General features: G+C 42.3%; 1 protein-coding gene across 6 annotated transcripts in view; it reads left to right on the top strand.

Annotated features, from left to right (window-relative positions):
- The window catches only part of fbrsl1 (fibrosin-like 1), a 412,523-nt gene that overhangs the window by 182,840 nt on the left and 201,874 nt on the right, over positions 1-27,809 (top strand). For all 6 annotated transcript variants that reach the window (XM_061673006.1, XM_061673005.1, XM_061673004.1 and 3 more), the window contains exons 3-4: positions 9,179-9,280; positions 13,270-13,305. In XM_061673006.1, coding sequence (XP_061528990.1) covers positions 9,179-9,280; positions 13,270-13,305 — 138 coding nt within the window. The remainder of the gene's footprint in view (positions 1-9,178; positions 9,281-13,269; positions 13,306-27,809) is intronic.

The raw sequence follows: 27,809 nt of genomic DNA, 5'->3' as shown, positions 1-27,809 counted from the left end.
TGTCACATTTCTGTGGGGCCAATTATGTATTACTCGTGCACTCACTGTAGTTGTCTCGCCATGCTGCACTATTTGCATATACTGGCCACTCATGCCAGAGTAGCATCTGCTCCATTTGCACACTGATTGAGGAGTATCTGTAACATTTACACAACCGACATTGTCCCAGATGATCGCACTACTCGTCACTTTAAACCGCATACAGTCCTTGAAGTCTCAGCGCCCTTTGCACAATGGTCATTGCACCGGACTATTGCAATATTAGTCATTCGAACTGCTCTAAGTGCTAGAGGACTCTGCATCTTTTTGCACAATTGTTTTTTGTCAATGTCTTTATGTCCCCAAAGTGTTCTGTAAATTGACTGTTTGTTGTACTAGAGCGGCTCCAACTACCGGAGACAAATTCCTTGTGTGTTTTGGACATACTTGGCAAATAAAGATGATTCTGATTCTGATTCTGATTCTGAATTGAGTATTTGTGAGCAACAGTAAGGTTTTGTGCCTAGAAAGAGTACCACAGATGAATTATTTGCCTTGATGGTGTTGATGGAGAAGTACAGAGAAGGTCAGAACGAGCCACATTTGTAGATCTAGAGAAAGCCTATGACAGAGTACTTAGAGAGGAACTGTGGTACTGCGTGCGGAAGTCTGGAGTGGCAGAGAAGTACAACCCCAATTCCAATGAAGTTGGGACATTGTTTTAAACAAATAAAAACAGAATACAATGATTTGCAAATCATGTTCGACCTATATTTAATTGAATACACTACAAAGACAAGGTATTTAATGTTCAAACTGATAAACTTTATTGTTTTTAGCAAATAATCATGAACTTAGAATTGTATGGCTGCAACACGTGTGTAAATATATATATATATATATATATATATATACGTCACACTCGCCAAATACCCCATTTAAAAAAAACTAAAACTAATAAAAACTAAAGTGAAACATAAAAAACAAAAAAAACCTGCTCTAGAAACTAATTAAAACTAACTGCATTTGAAAAAAGTCAAAACGAAATAAAAACTACCAATAATGGAAAATCCCAAACTATTATAAGCCAAGTGTGGAGTTTGCATGTTCGCCCCATCCTTGCTTGTTTTTTTTCTACGGATACCCTTTTTTCCACACACATTCGAAAAAAAATGCATGCTAGGTTCATTTGTGTGTATGTGTGTGCATGCATGTTGAATTCATATTTAGTAGCACCACTTCCCTCACCCCTTGCTCGTCTTGCTCCCGACATGACACATATTGTGGGGGGTGATAAGAGAGACCCAGGGTCCGCAGGGAATGCTCCTTTGCCGCAATTCGTCTGTTCTAAATGGCATCCCATGGGAGTTTTAGGCTCCCATGTGGTCATTGCTTCGTGGGAATCAAGCGGTGGAGGTGGTTTCATTTTCCAGGTTGACTGCTTTGTTACAGTAATGGTCACCAGCCACCCCAGTAAGCCTTTCACTGTGCATTATTCGACTGGCCTAATCCACCACCTCTTCTGTTGTTCTGTTGTGAACCTCAATTGTACTCACTCTAATGTTGTTATGTCTGGGTGTTTTTGTTTGAATAGCAACGTCAACTTACAGTTGATCATGTCACATATTTGTGAATCATCTTACAAATGCTTTGTAGCTCTGGGTGCACAAGAAAGAAGAGAGTTAAAGGAGCATTTTAGGCCTTGTATAATGTGTAAAAATTTTTCATGTGGACATTTATTATAAGGCGAAGTCTATGAATAATTCATGGTTAAAAGGCGTAATGGATGCACTGGGACTCGTCAAAATAAAAGCACAAATCCATTTGTTCTCCCTGTAGTAAATCCACTAGCTTGTCCTTGGGCTAATTTCCAACTTGGGACTTGTGGGGGGAGCAAGTGCACGCCTTGATAGCGATTTCAAGCGATGGATGTGTTAGTGGTGCTGTAAAGTGAAAGGGGAGGGAGGGGAAAAATGAAATGAGACATGGTTGAGGAACAAAGCCAGGGATGCCGCCTCCTCTTGATGCCTCCCCTTCTTCATCTCACTCTGTTTCTGACTCTCTCCTTCCCACTCTCCCGTCTGTCTCTCACCATAACTCCTCCCCCCTGCCTCTGAGCAGCTGCCACTTCTGAGCCTGAAGAAAATGAAGGCAGATAAATCAATTTGGCCTGTGGCCCGAAAGTGCACTTGTCTGCACCCCGGCCGAGGCGGGGGACATAATGAGCCAATAGATTGAGCCCAGCATCGAGGTGCCTCCTTCAGCCACACCACTGGGACCCTTCCTACACACAAAACTGATTCCTCCCTGAGTAGCGGTAGCAGCCTGTCTCTAGGTTAATGGGGGTGAGGGTCCTTTGTGCAGAACACTTTTCAGAACAAATTAGAGGAAGTATCCATATCTCTTCTCCTCAGCCCATTCCCCTATCCTTACTTGCACCTTCAATCAACAACGCCAGTGCATTCATAGCTTGAACACCTGACTAGAGCATGATAGAGTTGTTCATGGGGGAGGGGGGAGGGGGGCGAAGTCCAAGATTTAAGGGGAATAAAGACTGACACAGACACAAGGGTGAGGTACAACCTCCCTTACTACTGCTGACAGGTGACGGCTGACTAGGGAGTGACGGTACAGAGTAAGAGGAGATGGAACAAGTAGGGAAAGCGAGGTTGCAGGAACCAGGGTCCCCTCAAACCTCCTGCAGGGTCCCCTCAAACCTCCTGAGGAGTTAGGAGGAAAGGGGTGCGACAACAAAGCATCCCCCAGCAGCCTTCAGCCTACTTGTAAGGCTTCAGCGTGATTGGCACGGCCAAGACACAGTGAAAAGGAACTGAACGTTTGCCAAGCCTAACGTGAACTGACGTGGGTCTCCAGTGTCTCTGTCATTGCCTTGACAAGCCCTTTCTAATCAGGGGGGAATTGTGTCTTCACCCAGGGTTAAAGTATAAATGAGCAGACAAAGTCGGCACCACTCAACTTGTGTGTGTGCGTGTGGGGGGGGGATTTAGATGCTGGAGGGTCCTTTGAAGATAATTAAAGAGCAGCGGCCTCCAGAGATAGACTGGAGGCATGTTCAATACTGAGACTAATGGTGCTAATTTCTAGTACATTATTCATGTAAAACATGGGTTCTCACTTAGCTAGGTATTTTTTTTGTCCATAATATAGACACCAAATAAATACACTGAGTATCTTGGCATCAACACAAACTAAAAGGTAAACCAACAATAAAAAGCCCAACACTCGTGGAAAAACGGTTATATTCTAACCCATTTTAACAGTTGACTGTTTATGAAATGTGTAAAATGAGTAAAACAAGTGACAAAAGAATGTAATACACTGTATTAAGCAATATAAATTTAAAACAACAAATTTGACAATGGAAAATTGACATGCAAACTTTACATAACAATAACAAATACACCATAACAATACCACAGCGATAGACCAGACCGCGCATAACAGTAACCACATATGAATTAGCAGTGCATTGAAAAGCACCAACAATGCAACCACTAACTCTGTTTAGACATCAATCAAGCAACAAATTACCTAATAGGGGTGTTCATGGTAATGCATGCATACAACTTTGGAATAAACCTTTTAACTCTGAGACTATAGGAAAAGGTACACAAACGGTCAGCTCTGCTGTGATATTTTGATTGACAGGCGCGTATGACAAACAGCACGGGCCTTCAACAAAATAGATAATCTAAATACTTTTTTTTTTTTCTATTCATTATCTTAAGCCTCAAGTAAATGCATGGGGACTATAACAATATCACCATTGCAACCAGTCCCTGACCCAACTTGAGCTCACAAATGTGCCCTTTTTCATTAATGATTACAAGTCAAATACCAACATATTAAAGTTATGTTGAGAATATTATAGGACCTAATAGACACCCGAGACAGTGAATTAGTCCCAGACTTAATCACAGGCAGTCAGAAGTGCCAATCTTTTGTTAGAGTTGGTGAATTCCTGCAAAGATCAATTGCCCTCCTGCGTTCCATTGAACAACGGCTCAGGGACTGGTCCATTCAAGCTTCATGATTAACTGAGATGGCTAATTAGATGCTTTGCTCTGATCAATAGTCAAGTTGATTGTTGACTGGATACTGTTGCTGCTGGCCACAGCACAGATGGAAACACTTTGGGCACACTCAGGAAATTTCCAGCAGCACTGATGTTGGGTAAATGAAATAATCCACAGATTTACAGTATTTAATGTACTATATATGTATGTACTATACCTTGTAGGGCTGGACGATCTTGGAAAACAAAAATATAATGAATTTATTTTGTAAACCTGCAATATACTGTATATTGCGATGAAAAGAATACAGGATAACATGCTCGTGACATGAAAACTAGCACATCTTGTTCCATTTTCTCAACCTCTTATCCTCACTAGGGTCGCGGGCGTGCTGGAGCCTATCCTAGCTATCTTCGGGGGAGACGAACTGGTCGCCAGCCAATCACAAGGCACAAACAACCATTCACACTCACATTCACACCTATGGGCAATTTAGAGTTTTAAATTAACCTACCATGCGTGTTTTTGGGATGTGGGAGGAAACCGGAGTGCCCGGAGAAAACCCACGCAGGCACAGGGAGAACATGCAAACTCCATACAGGCGGGGCCCGGGATTTTAACCCCGGTCCTCAGAACTGTGAGGCAGATGTGCTAACCAGTTGCCCGCCGTGCCTCTTACTGTTTCCCTTCCATGTATTTTTGGAAATAAACTGTCACGATTGGGGTTTTTGAAGGCAAGGCAAAAACGTGGAGGACCCAAGTGCAGGGAAGCAGGGGATAACCCACAACTGATAACCAAAGTATAACAAAGAAAAAAACTGGAAACAAAACATGACTGGTGAAATAACTGAATGACAACTGGCAACTATCAGAATCATCTTTATTTGCCAAGTATATCCAAAAAACACACAAGGAATTTGTCTCCGGTAGTTGGAGCCGTTCTAGTACGACAACAGACAGTCAATTGACAGAGAACACTTTTGAGACATAAAGACATTGACAAAAGCAGTCACTGAGTAATAAAGGGTTGCTAGTTATCTGGTAATGTCGGTACAATTTTTATTTTATTTTTTTGACAATTGTGCAAAAAGATGCAGAGTCCTCTAGCACTTAGAGCAGTTTGAATGACTAATATAGCAATAGTCCGGTGCAATGACCATTGTCCAAAGGGCGCAGAGACTTCAAGGAATGTATGCAATTTAAAGTGACGAGTCGTGAGATAATCTGGGACAATGTTGATTGTGCAAAGGTTGCAGATACTGCTCAGTCAGTGTGCAAGTGGTGCAGATGCTACTCTGGCATGAGTGGCCAGTATTGGTCAACAACAGATATGCAAATAGTGTAGCGGTGCGAGACTACTACAGTGAGTGCACGAGTAATATATAATTGGCCCGATAGAAATGTGACAACAAACTCATGACAAAAAAAAATGGGAGCATGTTGCAATGGAATTGTAGGTTAGCTGTTTAAGAAGTTGATTGCAAGAGGGAAGAAGCTGTTGGAATGTCTGCTAGTTCTAGTTTGCATTGATCGGTAGCGCCGACCTGAGGGAAGGAGCTGGAAGAGCTGGTGACCAGGATGTGGAGGGTCCGAGAGGATTTTGTACGCTCTTGTCTTAGTTCTGGCAGCGTGCAAGTCCAATCTTTTCAGCAGTTTTGATTGTCCGTTGCAGTTGGAGTTTGTCCTTTTTTTGTAGCAGCACCAATCCAGACTGTGATGGAAGAGCACAGGACTGATTCGATGACCGCTGTGTAGAACTGCCTCAGCAGCTCCTGTGGCAGGCTGTGCTTTCTCAGAAGCCGCAGGAAGTACATCCTCTGCTGGGCCTTTTTGAGGACGGAGTTGATGTTGGTCGCCCACTTCAGGTCCTGAGAGATTGTAATTCCCAGGAACTTGAAGGTCTCGACAGTTGAGACAAGGCAGCTGGACAGCGTGAGGGGCAGCTGTGGCGAGGGATGCCTCCTGAAGTCCACCATCATCTCTACAGTCTTGAGCGTGTTCACCTCCAGGTTGTGTCGGCCGCACCACAGCTCCAGCCGCTCCACTTCCTGTCGATATGCAGACTCGTCACTGTCCTTGATGAGGCCGATGACAGTGGTGTCATCTGCAAACTTCAGGAGTTTGACAGCCGGGTGTGTTGAGGTGGAGTCGTTCGTGAGAAGAGAAGAGCAGTGGAGAGAGGAGACAACCTTGGCGCGGCCCAGTGCTGATGCTGCGTGTGGATGAGGTGGTTTCCCCAAGCCTCACCTGCTGTGTGCTGCCCATCAGGAAGCTGTAAATCCACTGGCAGATGGCAGGTGAGACGCTGAGCTGGAGAAGCTTGGAGGAAAGGATGACGTGGCACAGACAGAGACAATCACACCTGACGACAATGAACCAACAAGAACTGAAGGAAACCAGGGAACTAAATACAGAGAGATTGACGAGACAACGAGGAACACATGGACAACACACGAGCGGCTGGAGGGAGCTGATTGGTTGACACAAGGTAGAAGGTTAATGAGAACAGGTGGACACAATAACTAAATGAGCACACAAGACATGAACAACATTGAACACAGGAAAACATGAAACAAAACCAAACAACCCAAACCAAAACATGGACCATAACACACGACATGAAATAGATGGAACACAGAAAAACATGAAACAAAACCTAACACAACCTAAAACAGACCACCGCATTTAACATTTATTCGAACGCACAAAACAATGTTTCCTGAAACTTTACTGCATAAATCAAACAAAACGTAAGCATGTTTACACACTTGAAGAATGGAGAGTCCAAAACATTCTCCAAAGCACCCGAGGACGACACCAGACCTCTGGGCTGCTCTATGTGTTGTTTGAAGGGTTATAATTTACCATAACATTGGTGCTAATCTTAGTTGCAAGTATAGCTTTTCTTGTTACCGTATGCGAGCACTTAGGTTAGCGGACAGTCGTTGTTTAATCTTGTTTTATGTGACAGTTTTACATTAAACTACAACTGAGACTGACCAATAAACCACGCAAGAATGTTTTGCTTCTTATTTGGACTGTTATTGTGAGTTTAAACTATTCGCAGTACGATTGTGATTGATGGACTGATTCGTGCAGTGCATGTTGGGTACCAGAGGTATTTTGCCCCCTATATTGCCTTTGCAATGTGACTATTGGGCATGTGCAGATGATCAAACAATATTTCATGCAGCCCAAATACCTTGACACTGTCTGTGCCTCCTTACTCACCAAATAATATCTATATAATATATTTTTGCTAGTTCTCTTATGAAAATAAAATATACCAACATCATGAAAGCAAGTTGAGAGAGACCAAGGATGAGAGGCAAAATTTCAGTTTGAGTCGGCCTGTATGTTTCTCTTTCACCACTTCAACCTTGCATTCCTGGTAAATTGGGGGATCAGAAGCATAGCAGTAGAGCCAGGCTCAATTTGTATGTTCCCTTGAAACAGAACTTGCTGAAGCAGCACACTGCCCTTCACATTACAGGTTCCCATAGCCGATGCAGTTTGGCTCAATGAAATAATTAGACAATTGCTTTTAACGAGGACGCGTGGGCAGTGTGTCGCAGGTGTTAAACGTCACACTCTGGTTCCGGCTGGTGGTGTTCTGCCTCTGTTGTGCCTCTGATACTATACCAGAAGCTGGAAGACCCCACATCCTGCATCAGTCCCATACACACAGGACAGCGAGCTGGGAAAATTCGGCTTCAGATAGCCAGTGTTAAAGAGGCTTGTCGTTCCTCGGCTTTCTCGGCTTTTGCCTATTTTCTGCCATACTCACTCCAAACCCATCATGTCATTCCTGACCATTCCTGACCTCAGATTGCTGTTCACGCCCTCTGGCAATCATCATGCTTGCCCAGCAGCAGCAGTGTAATTAAAAGAGAATCACATCTACTTGGCATGTGAGTTGGTGGGCACAAGGGTAGACAAACACTCTCTCTCAGCTGCCTCCCCCCACCTGCCAGGTGGTAGCGTTCAGGACCTGTCAGATTAGCTGATGACCCTTTTAATTCTTGCCCAGCCGGGGGCCATAATTGATATTTACTGGGAAAGGTTAATTGTAGCAGTGATCTGCTTAAATTACAGTGGAGATCAGGAGACCAGGGGCAGCCGGAGCGCATGTCACCATGGGAGGTGCTACATGTAAATCGCTAGTTGAATGGAATACACCCTGCAGCCATCGCCAATCTCTAACTCCAAGGTGGGGAGGTAGCACGGGACACTGTGATTGGCTGGTGCTGTAGTGGCCCAGACACTTCTGTGCTTAGCTTCCATCTGGTTGGGAATTTGGATGCACACCAGCTGTGGGTCTGAATGGCCTGTAATAAAACAAGCCATCCACGGTAGCATTAGGGTTACCATCATGTGGGTGGCTAAACACTTCTATTTCCATTTGTCCATAAAAGCTAGTAAGTGAGATTTTATACCAAAGGTTTTTTCCATGATATTAGTGGAATGTGACAAACACACAGCGCTGACAAAGTTGTTCGTTGCCTTCCGTTAAAAGAAAGAAAACCCACAATGGTCACTGAAATAACTTGAAACTGGTGAGACTGGAATCTACCAAAATGCATAGTGACAAGCCACACAGTTTCAAGGAGAATGTCCTTTGGAAAGATGAGACAAAAGTGGAGCTTTTTTTTTTTAGTCACATCAGCTGTTGTTGATGTTTATAGATGCAGAAATGAAGCATACAAAGAAAATGTGGTACATGGAGGCAGCTTGGTTATGTTCTGTGGGTGCTTTGCTCTCTCTGGTACATGGTGCCTTTAATATGGGCTATGTATAACGAAATCTCAAGACCGAGGCGTTCTGGAGGGAAATGTGCTACCCAGTGCCAGAAAGCTTGGTCTCAGTCGCATGGTCATGGGTCCTCCAACAGGATGCCAAAAGAAGCCGAAGTACAGAGAGAAAACATACACAAGCCCAAGGAAAACATGCAAACTACACTCAGAAAGGCATTCATTCATCCAACGAAAATAACGTACTTGAGATACACTAGTCCAAGTTTGTGTTTTTTTAACTATAGCCCATAAATAGTCATTTGAAGTTAGTGTTATTCCGCATTGTAGTGCATTACTTGTACACAAAGATCTTCACTTCGGCAAAAATGAAATTTTGATCCAATTGTGGTTTTCTTTTGTGTCCTCCAGATCAAACCATTAATGCTCTGTCCCATCATATTTTGTAAGGATGAGACAATGCCGGACTTGAACCTACCTCACAAAAGCAACATCAAGGAGCAGCTGACTGAGGTGAGACATTGCCAAGGCCTTACCATATTGTTTTACTAATTTTCCTTCTACAGAGAGAAACAATAGCATTTTAAAGGGAAAGCTCTAAGGCAAACAAAGAAAGCAAACGCTGAAATCAGATGGCAGATGTTCTAGTAGCCCATGTTTTTTTTCCAATTCTCACCTCATGAAAATTTGAGAAAGCACTATTTGACTGGATGCTTATAGACAGGAAATTATTGAGCTGGTCACACATTTTTCAGTTTATCTGGCGTTATTTCAAACATGGCAGAGTTAAATGTACTGTAGACATGACCAAACAGAGTTTAGCCAAGTGTGGGCTGACCCTGGCATGGAATGAGTTCAAGAAACTGTTCCAATTATGACTGTGCCAGAATTCATATGCCACCTCATTTAGTGGATGAGTAGGTGGCAAAGCAAAATTGAGGCCATGCATTGCTTCAGCGTCAGGCTTGAAATAATGCAATTTAGATACCAGGAAAGTAATGAGAATTTATGCTAAATCCAGAGCAGCATTTTAAATGAATGTAGAAATATGCGTCCTAACAAATGCCTGTCAAGCAGCATCCCACTATCCCCAAACTATACTCAATGAGAGTGTTCATTTATCTGTCAAAAGCAGGAAGCGAGAGAGCAAATGCAGGCTTCCTTCTCCGCACTGGTGAATCGATGGAAGCAAAAAGGTTAAATGAACTTGTTAAATACACTGTTTTAAGCTATTGAATGTTCCAATGGAAAATCCAGCCCAATTAAAAATCACTAATCTGTCACTTCCTCCTACGCATTGTTTCTACGTCTTGCAGCGTCTGCTTCTCTCATACATTGCCTCATCTGTCTTTCTTTCTCTCTCTTTCTCTCTCTCTCTCTCTCTCTCTCTCATTTGTTACAAAAGGATGTCTCTTAATGAAAAAGTCAGAAGGAAGAGGAGGGCTTGTCAGATAAAAACACGACGTCGGTTGACAGCTCTGACAGGGATCTATGACAAGCTCTGAGAAGGAAGGGCCATGAATGAGTGACGGTGGAAGCAATCGTGGTGGGTGCGATGAAGGAGGGGGTAACTGAAAATTGCACGCTGCAATTGCTGACTGTTAGATGTGGAATATCTCTCTAATACACTGCCAAATAAATGGTGCACAGACGCTGGTGGTTGTCACCATGCCATCCACATCTATCCATGTCCAACCATCTGGCTCTCGGTATTTCTCATGTCTGTCTCCCCATGTCTGAGCTGGAGTTTGTATTCCATTTAACCAAGGCCATGAATCATAAACCTTGTGTCATTGCCTTCCTTACATTTTTTCAGCCACATAAAATAACCAAGAGCACCGCAAACCTGCATCACACATGCTCAACCAGATCAAAAGTAACTAATGATGCCATGCCGGCAATAACTGGAATGGATTCCTCTTGTCGCGTCGCCAAAAGAAACATAGACAAATGTGACGTGGATGTTGTCGTCTGTCAGTCATGCATCAATTTGGGAGCAGAGGCAAAAAAAATGCCAAGGATGCTGTTTGTTCATCGCCATGGTTGGCTCTTTATCTGTTTATTTTGACTCGGTAATTGTGCTTGCGGTGCAACGGTGTACCAGCACTAAGACACACATGGATTAGGGAAATATGGGGGGGTTGGGAGGTGATCCTGTGGTGGAGAGGCTGAGGGCGTTGCTGCTGTTGGAGTCTCAAACAAAATTTCCAAATCAACCCACCCACCTGACCTGACAAACTGCCACAGATGACATAGAGCCTTGCATCACTTTCCTAAACATTTTACTGGCACCCTTAAAACTCTCCACAATGATAGAAACAATGGTCTAGGATGGAAAAATGTTAACAGCACCCACTCTTCTCCATTATTTTATTTTGTATGGATTCTGTTTTTTTCTTTTTCTTGGTGAAGAAGGGGGCATGGCAATGTGAAGAGGATTAGGGGGCGGATTTAGCAACATTTCTCGTCTCCCCTCCCAAGCTGTTAGTTAACCCTTCCATGCCGCCAGCATCCGCCCTGTCTCTCTATCAACGAACATAACCAATGCCCTCTCTTTCACACGCACACGTGTGCGCGCACACGCACACACGCACACACACACACACACACACACACACACACACACACACATCCCTTCACCCTCCCCCAAACTCTCGCTCTCTGGGGCGGGTTCTTAAATCCTTTTGAAGTCCTAAGCACTGCAGAAATCCATTGAGAGCCATGTATAATGGCTTTTAAGAGAGAGTGTTTAGCTATATGCCGACCCTATGGCTTATGAACCGCTGGCGTTTTAATGGATCCCCCTTCTCCCACCCCTCTTTTTCTCCCTTCACCAGTACTAAATCCAATGGATTGTCCCTCATTATCATTTAAATAAGCCTCTCTTTCTGCCCAGAATGTGCCATGTTGAATGAACTCTGCATAGTTCAGCTAATTCCAAATGGCCTTGGCCTCCTATCACCTTTGGTTTAGGTCCTATAAGCACACAACACTTGTATATGCAGACTTATTTATACAGATGTACATAGCCTGTTTAAGCTTGGTGTATGTACACACAGACCACAGAATTTTCACCAAAACATACTTTTGGTTTATGTGCACATCATTTACCTCATGTCTAGTTTTTCATCCTTTCCTCTCCCCCCACTCCTTCCTGGTCTGATAGTGAAGGGATCAGAGAGTTTGAGATGGACATGGAATAGCCTTTTGTTTCCCGCAGAGCCTGCTTTCCGGTTCGCGGCGGGACTTCTGCGTAATCATCACCACAGGAGCTGTCCTGCAAATCAAGGGGGCACACAGGCGTTGATGAGCACTGAAGCCTAGAACAGGTGTGGAAGAATGAATGAGGGGCACCAAGAAAGGAGACAGTCCTGGTGAAGGTGTGGGGGAGGTTGTTTGGATTGAAGGTAGACGCATGGATGAAATTGGTCTAGCAGAAAAGTTCCCTCCAGAGAGCAGTGGGAGAAATTGCCTATCTAGACAGAAGAATAAAAGCAGTGAAAAGTGGAAGTAGAAGGTAGGATTTTGAGATTGGTGCTCCTGCTGGGTGAAGACAAGACTGTGCCAGAGAACAGAACACAATGCAGGCTTTTCTGTATCCATCTGATTCTTGTTTGACATTTCGAGGGATGCATAGGAAATCACAGGAGGGGGTTGATGTCTCCTTCCAATGTTTATCTCTGATTATAGTCATGTTGATATAGATATTTAGCTTTTCTACTTCTTTGTTCCCCTTTCTGCGGGATCTTTGTGGGGACTTTTTAAGCCCTGCAAAGAATGTTCAATTAAAGAAGAATTTCCTTCGGAGCCTGAATCTTTTGTTATTATTATTATTTTTTTTAGATTTATATACAATATGGAATGATAGACTACCTTTCATTGTCAGTGACAATGGAATTGCAATGTGAGTAAGGCTGGGCGATCTACAACCCCAATTCCAATGAAGTTGGGACGTTGTGTTAAACATAAATGAAAACAGACTACAATGATATGCAAATCATGTTCATGCTATATTTAATTGAATACACTACAAAGACAAGATATTTAATGTTCAAACTGAGAAACTATATTGTTTTTAGCAAATAATCATTAACTTAAAATTTGATGGTTGCAGCACGTTCCAAAGAAGCTGGAAAAAAAAGAAAAAATGTGTTGTGGGTCCTGATAGATACAAAGATACAAATTATGTTTTGCTTCATGCTATGACTGTATTGTAACACTAACACTACAAGCCCAAACAACTTTGTATTTGCAACTTTTCTAAATAGTTAAAGTTTTGCACACAAACATACAAACATCTATGAGCTGTATATGACTAATAGCTTAGTGCCATTGTGGCAGTCAGAATGTAGGGTAGCGGTCTGCAACTGCAGCATACATGGTGGGCAGCGTAAAAGGTTAACGTGAATATTGATATTAAAGCGGCACTGCTTCATCATGTCTGTGTCAGGGAGTGAAATGCTCCTTAAAGGTCATTCTTGTTCTCCTCTCTCTCCCTACAGAGTTCCACTCACTCACTGCCAGGCCGCGACTACTCGGTAAGTGACATTTTCATGCTTCATAGCTTTATGTCGGAATTACAATCTTCAACGACCCACTTTATGGCCCCAACGCTCTACATTTTAATTATATTAAATAGAGTAATGGCGAAATCATGATATAAGAAGCATTAATTCTGTCTGACTGATTAAATCGTAACAAGGTGTCCTGTACTACCTTGGCAAAAAGAGTGTTGTTTTATTTGTGTCTTTCTTGGCTCCTTCCACTTTTGCATGTTGGTATTCAGTTTCAGTTTTGATTTACTTTTTATTCATAATTCCCTTGTATGTAACAAAACATTGTAACATCATAAATGTGTTGAAGTTTTGTACATTGATAGTGGTTAGTGATTTTTTTCATCACATAAAAAGAAAAAAACATCCAACCACAAAACCATCAGCCAATTCCTTCACAGTAGTCACACTAACAATTTGTCAGAGGGCTATTTTTATCCTGTTAAAGCATCCGTTGTCTTGCCCCTCAGAATTTTCCACCGTACATTTTTGTTCTCATTTCAGTGATGTGTGTAATCTCTTGGTAATACAGACAGAAATCATCCTTTTTGTCCTTTGCTTAAAGTTGAGCTCATAAGAGAGAATATTCTTTAAAGTGTGCTACTTTTAGCTCATGAGTGGCATATGGCAATTCATATTGCAAACAGCCATCTAGACAAACAAAACAACTACAATGGTTGACGTGGTTTGTCATTGTTAATCGGCCTCAAAAGACTGTCATTAAAGCCCCTAAAAAGTGTAGCTTCAAAAGACATTGATCTTCATGAGTCTTTTTTTAAATGTTGTTTTAATAGAACATGTCACATTCATATTCCCCAGCGGCTGTATATTCACAGATGAAAACAAGTAAGACCTTCCAAAAAAGAATGTGGAGGCCTTTGGCTCAAGCTGTCAGTTTGAGTCGGCAGAGAGCAAGCCTTTCTCTTCATCTGAAAGGAGGAAGGGGGTCTGATATGGATGTAGCGAAGGCTCGGTGGGTGGTGATTTGCAGGCGGCATTGTGCGAGTCAAAGATAGACCGGTAAGGAGGGCAGGAAGTCTCATGTTGTCTGTCCTGTCTCCACTTTCTGGCTATCCGACATTGCTATCTGCAGTGTTTGTAAGCCTCTGGGCATCTCCTGGGTACTGAGCTCTGACTCTCAATCTGCTCAGCTGCCGAGCCCACTTGATTTCTGCAGGCATCTTATCTGTAAGTGCTTCGGGCCTTACAGAATGATGGTTTTGAAAAAGGGGGGCAGAGGTTGTAGGGCTGGGGGGCTCCAGGGAGCTTCCAGGCAATGACTGAGTGGGTATGGTAGGAGGAGAAGGTCTTGAAGGAGGCCAGGGGCTGGACTGAGCGTTGTGACTCGAGGAAAAGGGAGAGAGAGGCTTTGCGTGTGGGTGGAGGAATACGTGTGAGGTGGAACGGTGGCGTAGGAGTGTTAGCCAGGCTAGTACGGGGGTTCGCCAACAAATGTGACAAGAAAGAAGGGTTAGCCCTGCCGCTCATCGGCATCTACTGCTCTGCCCTGCTACAAGTTATTAAGCTTGTGGTCCAAAGCTTTTTGTTTTGTCACATTTATTATTATTTTTTTTAATTACATAGTACTGGGTGGGACTAACGGAAATTTGTACTGAGCAACATGTCTACCCAAACCAGTTTGGATGCCCCTCCTGGAGATGGATGCCCAGGGCCACCGACCCCTGCATCCTTCCCCTTTGCACGCCACTGGATGGACCTGCTCCATAGAAATGTGAATACTGTATGTATAGTCAAGGCACAGTTGTGTAATTTAATCCCCAACACATTGCACAAAACACTTTGTGCTGCTCTCCCTAAAACATAATTTTATTTGACAGGAGCAAGTCGAGAAAATTGAGCATGTACAGTACCTCCGATGTTTATGTCTTTCCAGCTGATGAAATTGCTTTACCCGAAAACATTTTCCCAACCCTCCCTATCCCAACCTTTCATCTCTCTTTGAGGTGTGACTGCTAATAGCAGGTCTGTTAAGTCTAGCAGTGATATGTCACAGCAGGACTGACTCCCTGTCTTGCACAGTGTGAGCGACTGGATATGGAATCGTTTATCAGGGTGACTCTATCCTGTCTGCAATGTGCAGGCTCCATTATAGCCTTGGCAATGTTTGGGAGACAATATATGTGCCTTGTTTCCTGCTCTGCTACGCGCTTGTTGTTTCAGTGCAACTGGGCCTGGACTCTAGCGATTTATCACTCTCAGGGGCTTTTTTGATAAAGAACCCAGCACCCTCCTCTGTATCTGCAAAATAGGAGATACAAGAAGCAGGGAAATTGTCAGAAAATCTCACTGCAACTCTCTTGTCCATTCTGTCTCTACCCCTGGGCTGGATATATTGTATAGTACAGAGGAGGAAACAGTTAAGCTGGGCAAAAAAGACAACACACCACCGTTTCCTTTCAGATTAATTGAGTTAGTTTCCCACCCCCTCTCTTTTTACCACCCAAGGCCAAAATATGGCTTTTTTTTTCATGTGCAATGAAAGGATCAATCTTTGTCTACACAATATAATCTCACTTGACTGTTTTGGCAGGGTTTATCTTTGTGCAGACATGGATTTAAACCTTAGCCACGCAGTTTAGTTGAGTAAAGCTTGCCTGGAGCTGCCACACACCCATTCTTCACTTCCACTGCTTGGGGTGTCATAATCACATTTAATGCTGAATGAGTCCAACAGTTTTGGAGGTGTATGTGCCTTTTTAAACAGATTTGTAGAGCTCAAAATTCACTTTACTGTTACAGCGATGATGCATTTTACAAAAAAGTCAAGAAATTAATATGTAAGTCAAATATAGTTTTCCAGTATACAATTCATTTTCACGGAATTAGTTGTTAAACACAGCAACTGATAGATATAAGAAGGGCTTTAAATGAAAGTTGTCTTCCTGGTCTTAAACATTCTCTCTGTCCGTCTCTGTATATAAAGGCCTATCTCTGTCACTGATTTGTTGTCAGTGGGGTGTGCAGGTGTCTCCACAGCACCGGCTCTTCACATGGTGAAAATTAGTGCAGGAAACCAAGAGCCCAGCAGGAGTGTGTCAGGGCCCTGACATTGTGCTGCTCTTGGGGTGGGGCACTGCCTGTCAGTGGCCCCTCTATGAGGGCTGTCTGCCATGAAAACCTATTTGTTTATCCCTGTGTGTGGTCCGGCTTCAGATCTCGGACCCTGCTGCTCGCTACACATAAGGAACCTGCGCTGTTGCCGTTAGCAACAGATAAAAATTGCTGTTAACCACAACAGAACCCACAACACATCAATCAGTGGGTCTGCAGATAAAGGCTTCAGGCTTCTGGGGCCCTTGCTGAATGGCTTGGCTGAAAATCCTTTTCCAGTGGGTGAGCACATACAACTCTGGAAGTGGCGCTCTGCAGTCATTCAGAGGTGTGGAGACGAGTGTGATTTTCAGTTATGCTGCTCGAGTTTCGTCTTAATGGAGATGCATTAGAAATGCGCAAATGTAAAGGGCACTGTGGGACAGGTCATTTAAAAAAATGTGACACTTACAATTTATGTTGAGTAGGCCTCTGGAAAACCCTCCCAGTTGCTCTCAATGAACTCTTAATGCCTTTGCGAATTGGTGTTTCTCTTTAGGCTGCTTATGAGCTGGTGTATTCAGCTTCATCGCATTGTACATATCCTCTTCATTACGACTGATTTGAGATCAGTGACTAAAAATAGCCAAAAGACCAAAGTATTGACTTTCACGCAAAAAAATATTTGGTTTGTCTTCAATAGTTCATTGAAACATTTTCCTATCCAAGTTTCATTACCCTTACGGTAAATGTATGGTGAGGGCTTTGGAGCCTGTTAATGAAAAAGAACAATATTAATCTTTCCTTCCATTAAATCCAGTTAATTTATTTCCAGTTTATACCCATGTTGGACTTTGTCCAAATGAAACACAGGCTCTCATGGGTAAAAGCATTAGTTATACTCCCGAAGCTAGTCCTTGAATATCATCACTCTTACTATGTCCTGGATGGACTGTCCTCTAACTCACATTTGGCCCCCTTGTACAAAAGCACTATAATGTTGTATGTGGTCCACCAATGCGCTAAGGATTTGTTTTCCCCTTTAGGCTTTCTGCCCATTAAGTTTCACTGACATTGTAGACAAATAAAGTGATAATTCCACTTTATCATATGTTACATATACCACAATGAAGCAGCAATTACATGCTTCTTCCATTTGTAAGAGCTCCCAATGCCGTTGTGGATGTTTTAATGAGGGCTGTAATGAACGCTCAGGGTGTTTGGCAAGTCTCGGAGAATGCGGAGGCTTTTATGTCTCCCATTATACGTACAATTTGCATCAGCAAATTACAATGCTCCATATCATTATCCTGCACCAAGGTTTGAACATAAATTAGAGCTCCAATTACAAACATCTATCTGGGAAAGGGGAAAATACCATAGCAGTCCACTAGATGTAAGCAGGAGGGAGAGAAAGCCTCCTGTGGATTGTGGATGATGATTCCATAGAGGTTGGTTTGTCTTTGGCTGTCCTACATGCCTTACCAACATACTGTTGGTATGTTTGTAAGTTAGTACAGAAACATTTTGTTTTTTCATTTTGAAGCAAGCCAAAGATGCTTTTAGTGACTTTAAATTTGAAGAAGATAGTTGTGACTGTTGTCACAACTATCTTCACATGGACAAAAATGGAGTCTGTCAAAGTGTCCCTAAGTTTCTCTGCCAGATAAGAAAGCAATACAGTTAACCCTCTAAGGCACAGGTGTGAAACTGGTGGCCCGGGAGCCAGATCCGGCCCGCCACATCATTTTATGTGGCCCACGAAAGCAAATCAAAGTCGCTAATTGTGTTCTGATGTCATACCATTGAGATATTCGCAAGCATTCTTTTGTTACCAATCCCCCTTTGAAAAGAAATGTAATAGTTTAAAAACATGTTTTTATAGGCTTCTGATTTCAAAACTGGTTATTCATCAATGTGTTATGTACATTGTAATTACAGTGTATGAGGTAATCTTTCATTTATATGGGTCCACAGTTGTAGCGGCCCTCCAAGGGGAGTCATAACTGCAATGTGGTCCGTGACAAAAATGAGTTTGACACCCTTGCTCTAAGGCCAAGCCATTGAGAAACATTTCAAATTGACAACACTCACCCACAGCGAATAGCAAAAATTCCTGAATAGTAGACGCCCCCCATACATGTTTATAATTGCTTATATTTTAATAGTTTAAAACCTAAATCTACCCCAAACTATGATCCGAAAACACTTCATTTCATGTCAGTGCAAGACGCTGACATGTGTATTCCGCTTCTCAACTTGCAAAAATACCAAGTCCTTTTGTGCCAATGTGTTTTGGATCATTGTCCTGCTGCGGAACCCAAGTTCATTTCAGCTTGAGGTCATGAACATATAGCCAGACATTCTCCTTCAGGATTTGTTGGTAGACATCAGAATTCATAATTCCATTTATCACAGCAAGTCTTCCAGGTTCTGAAGCAGCAAAACAGCCCTTGACCATCACACTACCACCACCATATTTTACTGTTGGTATGATGGAACACACACCTTCCAAAAAGTTCTACTTTTGTCTCGTCAGAGTATTTTCATGCAATCTTGAGGATTATCAAAATTTCTTCTGGCAAAGTTGAGGTGAGCCTTAATGTTCCTTTTGCTCAGCAGTGGTTTTCGTCTTGGAACTCTGCCATGCAGGCCATTTTTGCCCAGTCTCTTTATTATGGTGGAGTCATGAACATTGACCTTAACTGAGGCAAGTGAGGCCTGCAGTCCTTTGGATGTTGTTGTGGGGTCTTTTGTTACCGCTTGGATGAGTCATCGCTGTACTCTTGGGATAATTTTGGTCGGCCGGCCGATCCTGGGAAGATTCACAATTGTTCTATGTTTTCGCCATTTTTAGATAATGGCTCTCACTGTGGTTCACTGGAGTCCAAAAGCCGTCGAAATTGCTTTATAACCTTTTTCGCACTGATAGATTTCTATTACTTTCTTTCTAATTTATTCCTGAATTTCTTTAGAGCTCAGCATGATGTCTAGCTTTTGAAGATCTTTGGGTCTACGTCACTTTATCAGGCAGGTACTATTTAAGTGATTTCTTGACTGAGGACAGGTGCAGCAATATTAGGCCTGATTGTTGCTCGATAAAGTGAACTCAGGTATGATAAACCGCAGTTATGTTTTAACGGGAGGGGGGGGGGGGCAATCAATTTTTCACACAGGGCCATGTCGGTTTGTATTTTTTTTCTCCTTTAATAATAAAAACCTTCATTTAAAAACTTTTAGGTTTTAGTCTGGAGATTGATTTGGCCAAGTGTAAAACATTCCACTTCTTGCCCCTGATGAACTCCTGTTGTTGAGGCAGCATGCTTTCTTGCAGCATGATGAAGTACATTGTAGCCTTTAGGGGGTGTTGGATGGTATTTAGGTCATTTCACATGCATTTTAACCTTGCACCAAAAATATAATTTGTTGTCTTTTGTATGCAAAGCCAAAACATTGTTCATGACTAAAGCAGGAACTCTCAAAAAACTTATTCCATATGTAACACCCCCTTGCAATTATTCCTGCTACGAAACTTAACTTTTCAATACATACATTAGTTAAAACGACCTTACTCTCTAACTCATCTGCTGCCATTGTTACCTTTTCTGGAACGTGCACAAACAAATGGTGCTAAGTAGGTCATGTTCTCGCACTTGTCTTCTAATCACGTGCAGAAAAGAACATCATTTCCCTTCACAGGAGCCCCCGAGCTTTGCTCCTGGGATTTCAGCGAACAACACATACTTACTTGATTTATGTCATGTCTACCCTTTTTTCTTTTACTTCTCTCAATGTATTCCTCTTCTTCCTTTCCCAACTTTGCATCTGACTATACAAAAGCAATGTTTCAGTATCTCCAAAGCAACACACACAGCCCACATCCCCTCTGGTGCAAGTGTCTGACAGGAGCAGCAGGTAAGGTATAAGATTACAGGAGAAAAAGGAGCAATTATACCTTCAGCTGGTGGTGGTGGTTTTATAAAAAGAGTAACTGTTAATAACAGTGTTGTGGTTTCTCCTGAGTCGGGAACACAGCAGAGGGAAACCTGCTGTTTTTGTCATCCTGTAACTATTTTACATGGTTGCACATGAGGTTTTTGTTTGTTTTTATTCAAACTGCATACTGTGAGAACAGCTTTGGCTCTACTGTGATTGTGTCTTTTCAGCAAACCAAGACACTAATTACCGCAGCCACATGTTTTATGTGTACATGAGATCAATACATTGGCTAAAAATGGTGTATCATTCTTCAGGTTACTATTGTGAAAGTATTGAAAGGCTGATAAATCCATAAATGACCAACCGATTTTTTTTAACTTCTGTTGTTCGTTCATCCGCATGGCCTTGCAGAATGGTGGAGCTGTATCCCTTTGTGCTGGAGCAGTTTTGGTTTGCAACAGGGAAGTTTGAAATACTCCCTCTGCTTATTTTTATTAATAAATTAATTGTATTATTATGATGATTATTGAAAGTGACAGCAAGCCTGTCCAACCCAACCAGGGGGGGCGCCACCGACCCCCCAGGACCCAAGGAGGTCCCGAGCCCGACCGAAGCGCCCTGACCAGTCCCAAAGGGAGGGACACGGGCACCGGACTACCATTATTTTTCCAGTTTAACAGTATTGTTTTAGCGATAGCTAGAATTACAAGTATTGGCTGAGCATGTTTATTTGGAAGATCTATATCTTTTAAATCACCCAGCATACGAAGATTAGGAGAAATCCTAGAGTGCAAAACTGAGGAAAGTTTTTCTAGAACTAGTGATTAGAAGTGCTGTACAGGTGTACAATGCCAAAGAGCATGTAAATAAGTGTCTGGAGCGTTTTCAGTACAATGAGTGGATATGTTTGATTTTGAATAGCACATTTTATGCATACTATATTGCGTAACGTGATCTATGGAGTACTTTGAATTGGATTGGCTGTAAATTACTGTTTTTTGTCATTGGGAATGTGTTTCTACAGATTTGTGTCCAGTAATCAATGTCAGTGAAGAGGTCTTTTTTTCCCATTTTGTGACTGGTAAGTGTATTAAATTAGTACTTGAGATGAATCTGTATACTTTTGAAAGGAGTTTTTTGTTTTGTGGAAGTAGTTCTGTCACGAATGGTTTTTGAAGGCGAGGCAGGCAAGGCAAAAACGTGGAGGACCCAAGTGCAGGGAGGCAAGGCAGGAGTGCAGGAGTCGCAAAAAAGTAAATTGAATTTAAAAAAAAAAAAGGGCAAACAAGGAACATGGATAAAGCAAACTAAATAAAGTCCCACAACAGATAACCAAAGTATTAGTGTTCTGCCGTATTGCTATTGCCAGTGGTTCGATAAATAGTGCGAATAGCAGGGAACAAAAACAAGATCCCGGATACAAGCGGCCGAAATGAGTTTCCTCCGCAGGGTGTCCAGGCTCTCCCTTAGAGATAGGGTGAGAATTGGTCATCCGGGAGGGGCTCAGAGTAGAGTCGCTGCTCCTCCGCATTAAAAGGAGCCAGATGAGGTGGCTGGGGCATCTGATTAGGATGCCTCCTGGACAACTCCCTGGTGAGCTGTAATTCAGTAAAGAATAATGAAAGCGCCAGGTTGGAGAAGGTATCATGTTTGAGGCAGAGAGAACTTGGAGCATGATCGCTAATTATTCTTTGATGTATTTTGAAAGTGCTGTTTTGAGCAATTGAGTTATTTGTGAGAACGTAGTCAATTCTAGCGAAGGAGCGGTGAGCAAATGCCATTTAACACAGTCCATATCCAGCTCATGTTTGCCAGCATCCTACTTTATACTTTTGACACCGGATAGCTCTGCTGTCATAAAGCAGAAAATTAAAAGCATATGTGGTGTCACTGATGTGAAATTGAAACATAGAACGTGAGTAATAAGATGCACTGGGGAAAAAAATTACAGATGTCAATAGGATGTGTGACTGTTTCATATGCAATGATGGTATTGCTGTAGCCTAATTAAAGACCACAATGTTCAAAGACGGGTACCACGTTGGACAATTGGTTAGCACATCTGCCTCACAGTTCTGAGGTTCCGGGTTCAAATACGGCCTCGCTGAGTGGAGTTTGCATGTTCTCCCCGTGCCTGTGTGGGTTTTCTCCTGGTACTCTTGTTTCCTCCCACATTCCAAAAACATCTATGGTAGGTTAATTGAAGACTCTAAATTGCCCGTAGGTGTGCAAATGGTTGTTTGTTCATATGTGCCCTGCGATTGGTTGATTGATCCAGTAATCGATCCATCCATCCATTATCTTCATTAGGGTCGCAGGTGTGCTGGCGCCTATCCCAGCACACTGCGGGTAGAAGGTTGGGTACACACTGGACTGGTTGTCAGCCAATCGCAGGGCAGATATAAACAAACAACCATTCGCATTCGCATTCATACCTATGGACAGTTTTGACTCTTGACTCGTACCCAGAGAAAACCCACGCAGGCACGGGGAGAACATGCAAACTCCACACAGGCGAGGCCGGATTTGAACCCAGGTCTTTAGAACTGTGAGGTGGATGTTCTAACCAGTCGTCCACCGTGCCGCCTGATCCAGTAGTATACTGTATTTCTTTTGTTTTGTTTTTACAATACGGAATTAATACAGTCTGTTGAGTATACTTTTTTATCCATCAATATGTATTTTTATCACCATTGTTAGTTTTGTTTTGATGATAATAAGTCTATTTTTATAGATCATATTATTATCCATACATCCATCTTCTATACCACTTATCCTAACTAGGGTCGCTGGCTGCTGGAGCCCATCCCTGCTATCCATTATTATTATTATTATTATTATTACTATTATTATAACCCTAATCATTTGTTTGTCATTAATTTGTTATTTTACGTTTGCATATGTTTTAGCACAATATGCATTTATATTTGAATGCATTAGTTAACGCGACACACGTTGTTTTGTACAGCTTATCTTCGTCCCCCAACCCCCTCAACCACTCATGTAATCTGTTGGGAGATGCATTTGTTCTATTCTCAAGAGTGATACATTTGTTTCTTGGGTCCTCATTAATTGTTATCATACAGCAAGATAAGTATATTACACTCTGGGCTGCTCTGTTTGGGTTTATAATTCCCGTAAAATCTGTGTTCATTTCCGTTAGCATGTTATGGATTTTTGTATTACTGGATGTTAGCATTAAGGTAGCTGATGTTCGTTGTTTACTTCTTTTTGTAACGTGTCAAGTTTTACAGTAAACTACAACTGGAAGGACCAACAACTTAAAGCACGCACGTTTTGCCTCTCATTTGGAGAATGGTTTGCTATCTGTCAAACTGCTCAGATCCACACAGGGGGGGGAGGTACTAAAAAGACATATTTTGAAGGCAGCATAGTCACATCGCAGGTCCTGCAATGTGACTATTGTGGACATGTACGTTGCGATGGTAACTTTAAATTAAACTTTAAAAAAATGACGGTTTAAGTGAAATAGTTCTTACCTATGGATGAATTCCACGGTGCAAGCTGCAACTTGCTGGTACTGAAGATTAAAGTTGTATTAGGAGAACAGCGCAGCCACCACATCCACAAAACAAGTTCCCTCATACGACAACTAATTCTCTGTGCTGACTGACTTGCATAAGTTATGGCCCTGGAAAAAAATATGACAAATTAGAAAAGTAACAATAGAAATGTTAAAAAAAGAAAAAAGAAATAAATTGATTGAAAAGTATGGCAACTCAATTACTTCTCGTAGGAGTTTGAAAACTACTGAAATAGACTACATTTGCCAACCCAAAGTGATGTCTCATACGTCCAAGTTTTGGGGGTTGGTGTTATAATTTTGTATGTAAACTAGGGATGTTTGATACCACATTTATTTCCAGACCGATACCAATATGAGTATTCAGTCTTGACATACCGATCATGAACACAATGACAAATGATTGTGAACAATGACCTTTCTTTGTTTCTGATGCAAATGATGTTTAGATCCGATGTTTAGGCCATAAATCTTGAATTAGTGCCATAAAATCCTTAGAAATTAAACAGTCACACATCTTTTTGACTTCTCAATATGTCTACAACATTCTCATGCACACTTGTTGAATTACGTTTCATACGAGTGACACCATGCCAATTAGTTTTTGAGCTTTTGGCACCTGCGTTTTTAAACAGCGCGCCTGAGTTTCAAGAGTAAGAAGTACACAGGAGACAAGCAAAACCTTAATGTGAGCCATATTAAATGTTATGTTTAGCTTACGCAATAGGCCGAAAATCCAAGCAGTGGGACAGAAATGGCCCATAGACCCGGACTTTTAACTTTTCTAAATTAGTCCTGGTAGTATAACATTTTCTCTCTTGAGTAGATGTTGGTTGAAGAGATGAAACGAGGCTGATTCAGATTTTCCTTGTCACATCCACATTTCACACAGTCAAATAGTATTTCATATACAATTACCCTCTGACTGCCCCATTTGGCTGATGATAAGCAAACTAACAGATTTATTTAACCTTTCATTTACTGCAAGTTCCCAGCTGGATGCCCTTAATGTAAATGACTACCAGACTCACCCTCCTGTCTTCAGCCCACAACCATCCGCACTTTACACTGCTGCCACTTTCCCTCAGTCTGTGGTTGGCCCTGGCCCCCATCACGCTGGGGCACATGGGAGATTAACTGGGCCGGCTTACTCACTCAGCAGGTTCCCCGACTCATCCTAACCCAATCTGCCAGCTATCCTCCTGCTCCACCAAACCATGGCAGCAGGGCACCACGAGCCCGGGCCGCCTTCATTACGCCTGCCAGATGGGCTGAGAATTTGATTTGAACTCCCACCATGGGCGGGGGCGAGGTGAGCGATTGATGCGGGAGGAGAGGTCGGCATTGGTAGGGGTGAGGAAAGTTGTATGGATTAGAAAGTAATGTATATATTTTTTTTCATTTATGTTGCAAGTTATGACACTTTAATGTAACACCCCTGGTATCTGGCAGCATTAAAAGCCTGTCATTGATTAATCGACACTAACTACAAGCAAATGCTTGGGAGAAATGAAATTAGCGAGCGCAGCAATTTGGCACAGTGATTATCGTCTCCTTGGAGGCACTTCCTGATGATTTAAGAATGCTAACAGTTAAGCAAGTCAGATCTGATTGCTCTTAATGGTTAAATCAAGCTGTGTCGGAGGCAAAGCTTGATTGGGAATGTTTGTTTCTCCCTTCATCTCCTGCTCTTCATGCCCATGTTTCTCATTTTTGCAACAGCTCTCTGCAAGGAGAAAAAGGGGTGAGGGGTCAAATCTGTTAGCTCCTGATGCCATCTTTTGCCAGCTCTTAATTAGATCCGAAATACTTGAAGGTGTAATTTCTGCTCTACTAAGTACCATCCCTATAAATGATGTGAACAGTGCTTTGCTAACTACCTCAGTCATGCTCAAATCTGTGTATACAACACTTACTTTCACATTTGGTGTGACACAAAAGGAGAGAATGGAAACACAAGGATAATGTGCAAATGAAAATAATGAAATGTGTAAAGCTCTTACCACATTGATTTTCTGCCTTTGTCCTTCATTCTGCAGGAAGGCACTTTCAGCACTAATTAGGCGAAAGACAGTGACTTAGTCCTCTATAAACCCACCACATTGCTGGCGGTCTCAAACGTTACAAAATGTTTTTCCTCCATAAGAGGAACTTTTAAAGGTGTTTACACGCTGTAAGTGTTTCAGCCCCTGTTCCAGTGAGACCTACGTTGGAGAACCGATAGGTGATGAGGATAGTGATAAGTAGAAGCAGGGTGGTGGACGCAGATGCATTTGATTGTGCCACGCATGTTAAACCCTCTTTTGAACAGTACTGTGTCCTGCAAAGTTGAGGGACAAAAGGGCTCTCTACTTTCATCTCTGCATACTAAATGCCCGATAAATCAAAACACTTTTCACAGCAGTGATGAAATGTATTTAAAGTAAGACAGGAGCAACAAATTGACTTTGGGAAATATGTCTATTCGTTTTTCCAAGCTGTTTTCTCATTCAGGGGTGGGGGGAAATCATTGCAAGTCAAATGTAATCATCTTGCCGTTGGGTTATAAACTGTCTGGAATAATAATATTAGCTTGGCCGTACATCAAGCCAGCAATTTGAATTTCTGAGGTACACATAAGGAGGCAGATGCTAATCACAACCAATCACTGACGTTATCAGACTTGTTTTTCCTTGTTTATAACAGCTTTATTTTTTGGCACATCTTGAAATTTGGCAGACTGAATTCATTAGCTGTTGTGCCGCATGTAGTCAACAAGGTTGTCTGTAATGTGGGTTGTAATTTCTCCTGTTTGCGTGTTCTTGTTGCTGTGTCATATCTCGTGTCTGCATCACAGCCAAAAAGTACAGGGAAACTCAAGGAAAACAAAATTGTAACCAGGCTTTTCCACATTAAGCATACATGCTTAAGTATGATTAGAAGAGATTAAGGTGGGGTTGATATCCCTGTGACAATTTTGAAATGGTTTGAGAGCAGCTTTTGTGAACAGACTTTTCTTAATCCCATTCCAAGTGTTCGTTCTCACCGTCGCTAAATTATTTATATTAAAGTTTTCCTGGCAGCTGCAGTGCCAGAGGTTAGACATCAAAGCCCTGGAAGCATTGAAAATGACTGACTTGTTTAACATGTTGAATGAAGTGACTTTTTTTTTTTTTTTTGCATTGAGTTTCGAGACAATGTGCAATTTGTGAAGCAGCTGGTTACACTTATTCTATTTCCAGAGTAACGCAAAGTTCAGTAGTGGTCTTTTCCCCACCCAAGGATGTGAATCCAAACCCTCAGTTTGCCAATTTGTGATCATATATCCTTTTTCCATATCATCTACCTATCATGTATATAAGACGGAGGCATCCAGTGGTCTGCTGGGTGATGTGATCCACAGATAGATACATTCATACATAATGATAAAAGATGGGCTTGGACACGGCTACTTATTTGACAATGATTGAAGTTCTAGTGGTGACTGGTTAGCACATCCGCCTCACAGTTCTGAGGACCCGGGTTCAAATCCGGCCGCGCCTGTGTGGGGTTTGCATGTTCTCCCCGTGCCTTTGTAGGTTTTCTCCGGCTACTCCCACATTCCAAAACCATGCGTGGTAGGTTAATTGAAGACTCTTAAGTTGCCCGTAGGTGTGCAAATGATTGTTTGTTTATATGTGCCCTGCGATTGGCTGGCGACCAGTTCTGGGAGTACCCCGCCTCTCTCCCGAAGATAGCTGGGATAGGCTCCAGCATGCTCGCGACCCTAGTGAGGATAAGCGGTACGGAGAATGAATGAAGTGCTACCTTCATAGATGGTGAAGAGGACCTCTTCCCCACTCCCCTCCTACACGTAAACCATAGCTTCCCTCTTCTGATCCCACCTTAATTATTTTTCCCGGCCCAGCTCAAGGTCTTGCCACTCTTTAAAAGAGAAATATCAAATGGAATTATAATTGCTCGCTCACCCAAAACA

This window comes from Phycodurus eques, chromosome 3, assembly GCF_024500275.1.
Source record: "Phycodurus eques isolate BA_2022a chromosome 3, UOR_Pequ_1.1, whole genome shotgun sequence".
Taxonomy (NCBI): domain Eukaryota; kingdom Metazoa; phylum Chordata; class Actinopteri; order Syngnathiformes; family Syngnathidae; genus Phycodurus; species Phycodurus eques.
The sequence above is the reverse complement of the archived record's forward strand: the minus strand, read 5'-3'. Positions and strand labels throughout refer to the sequence as shown.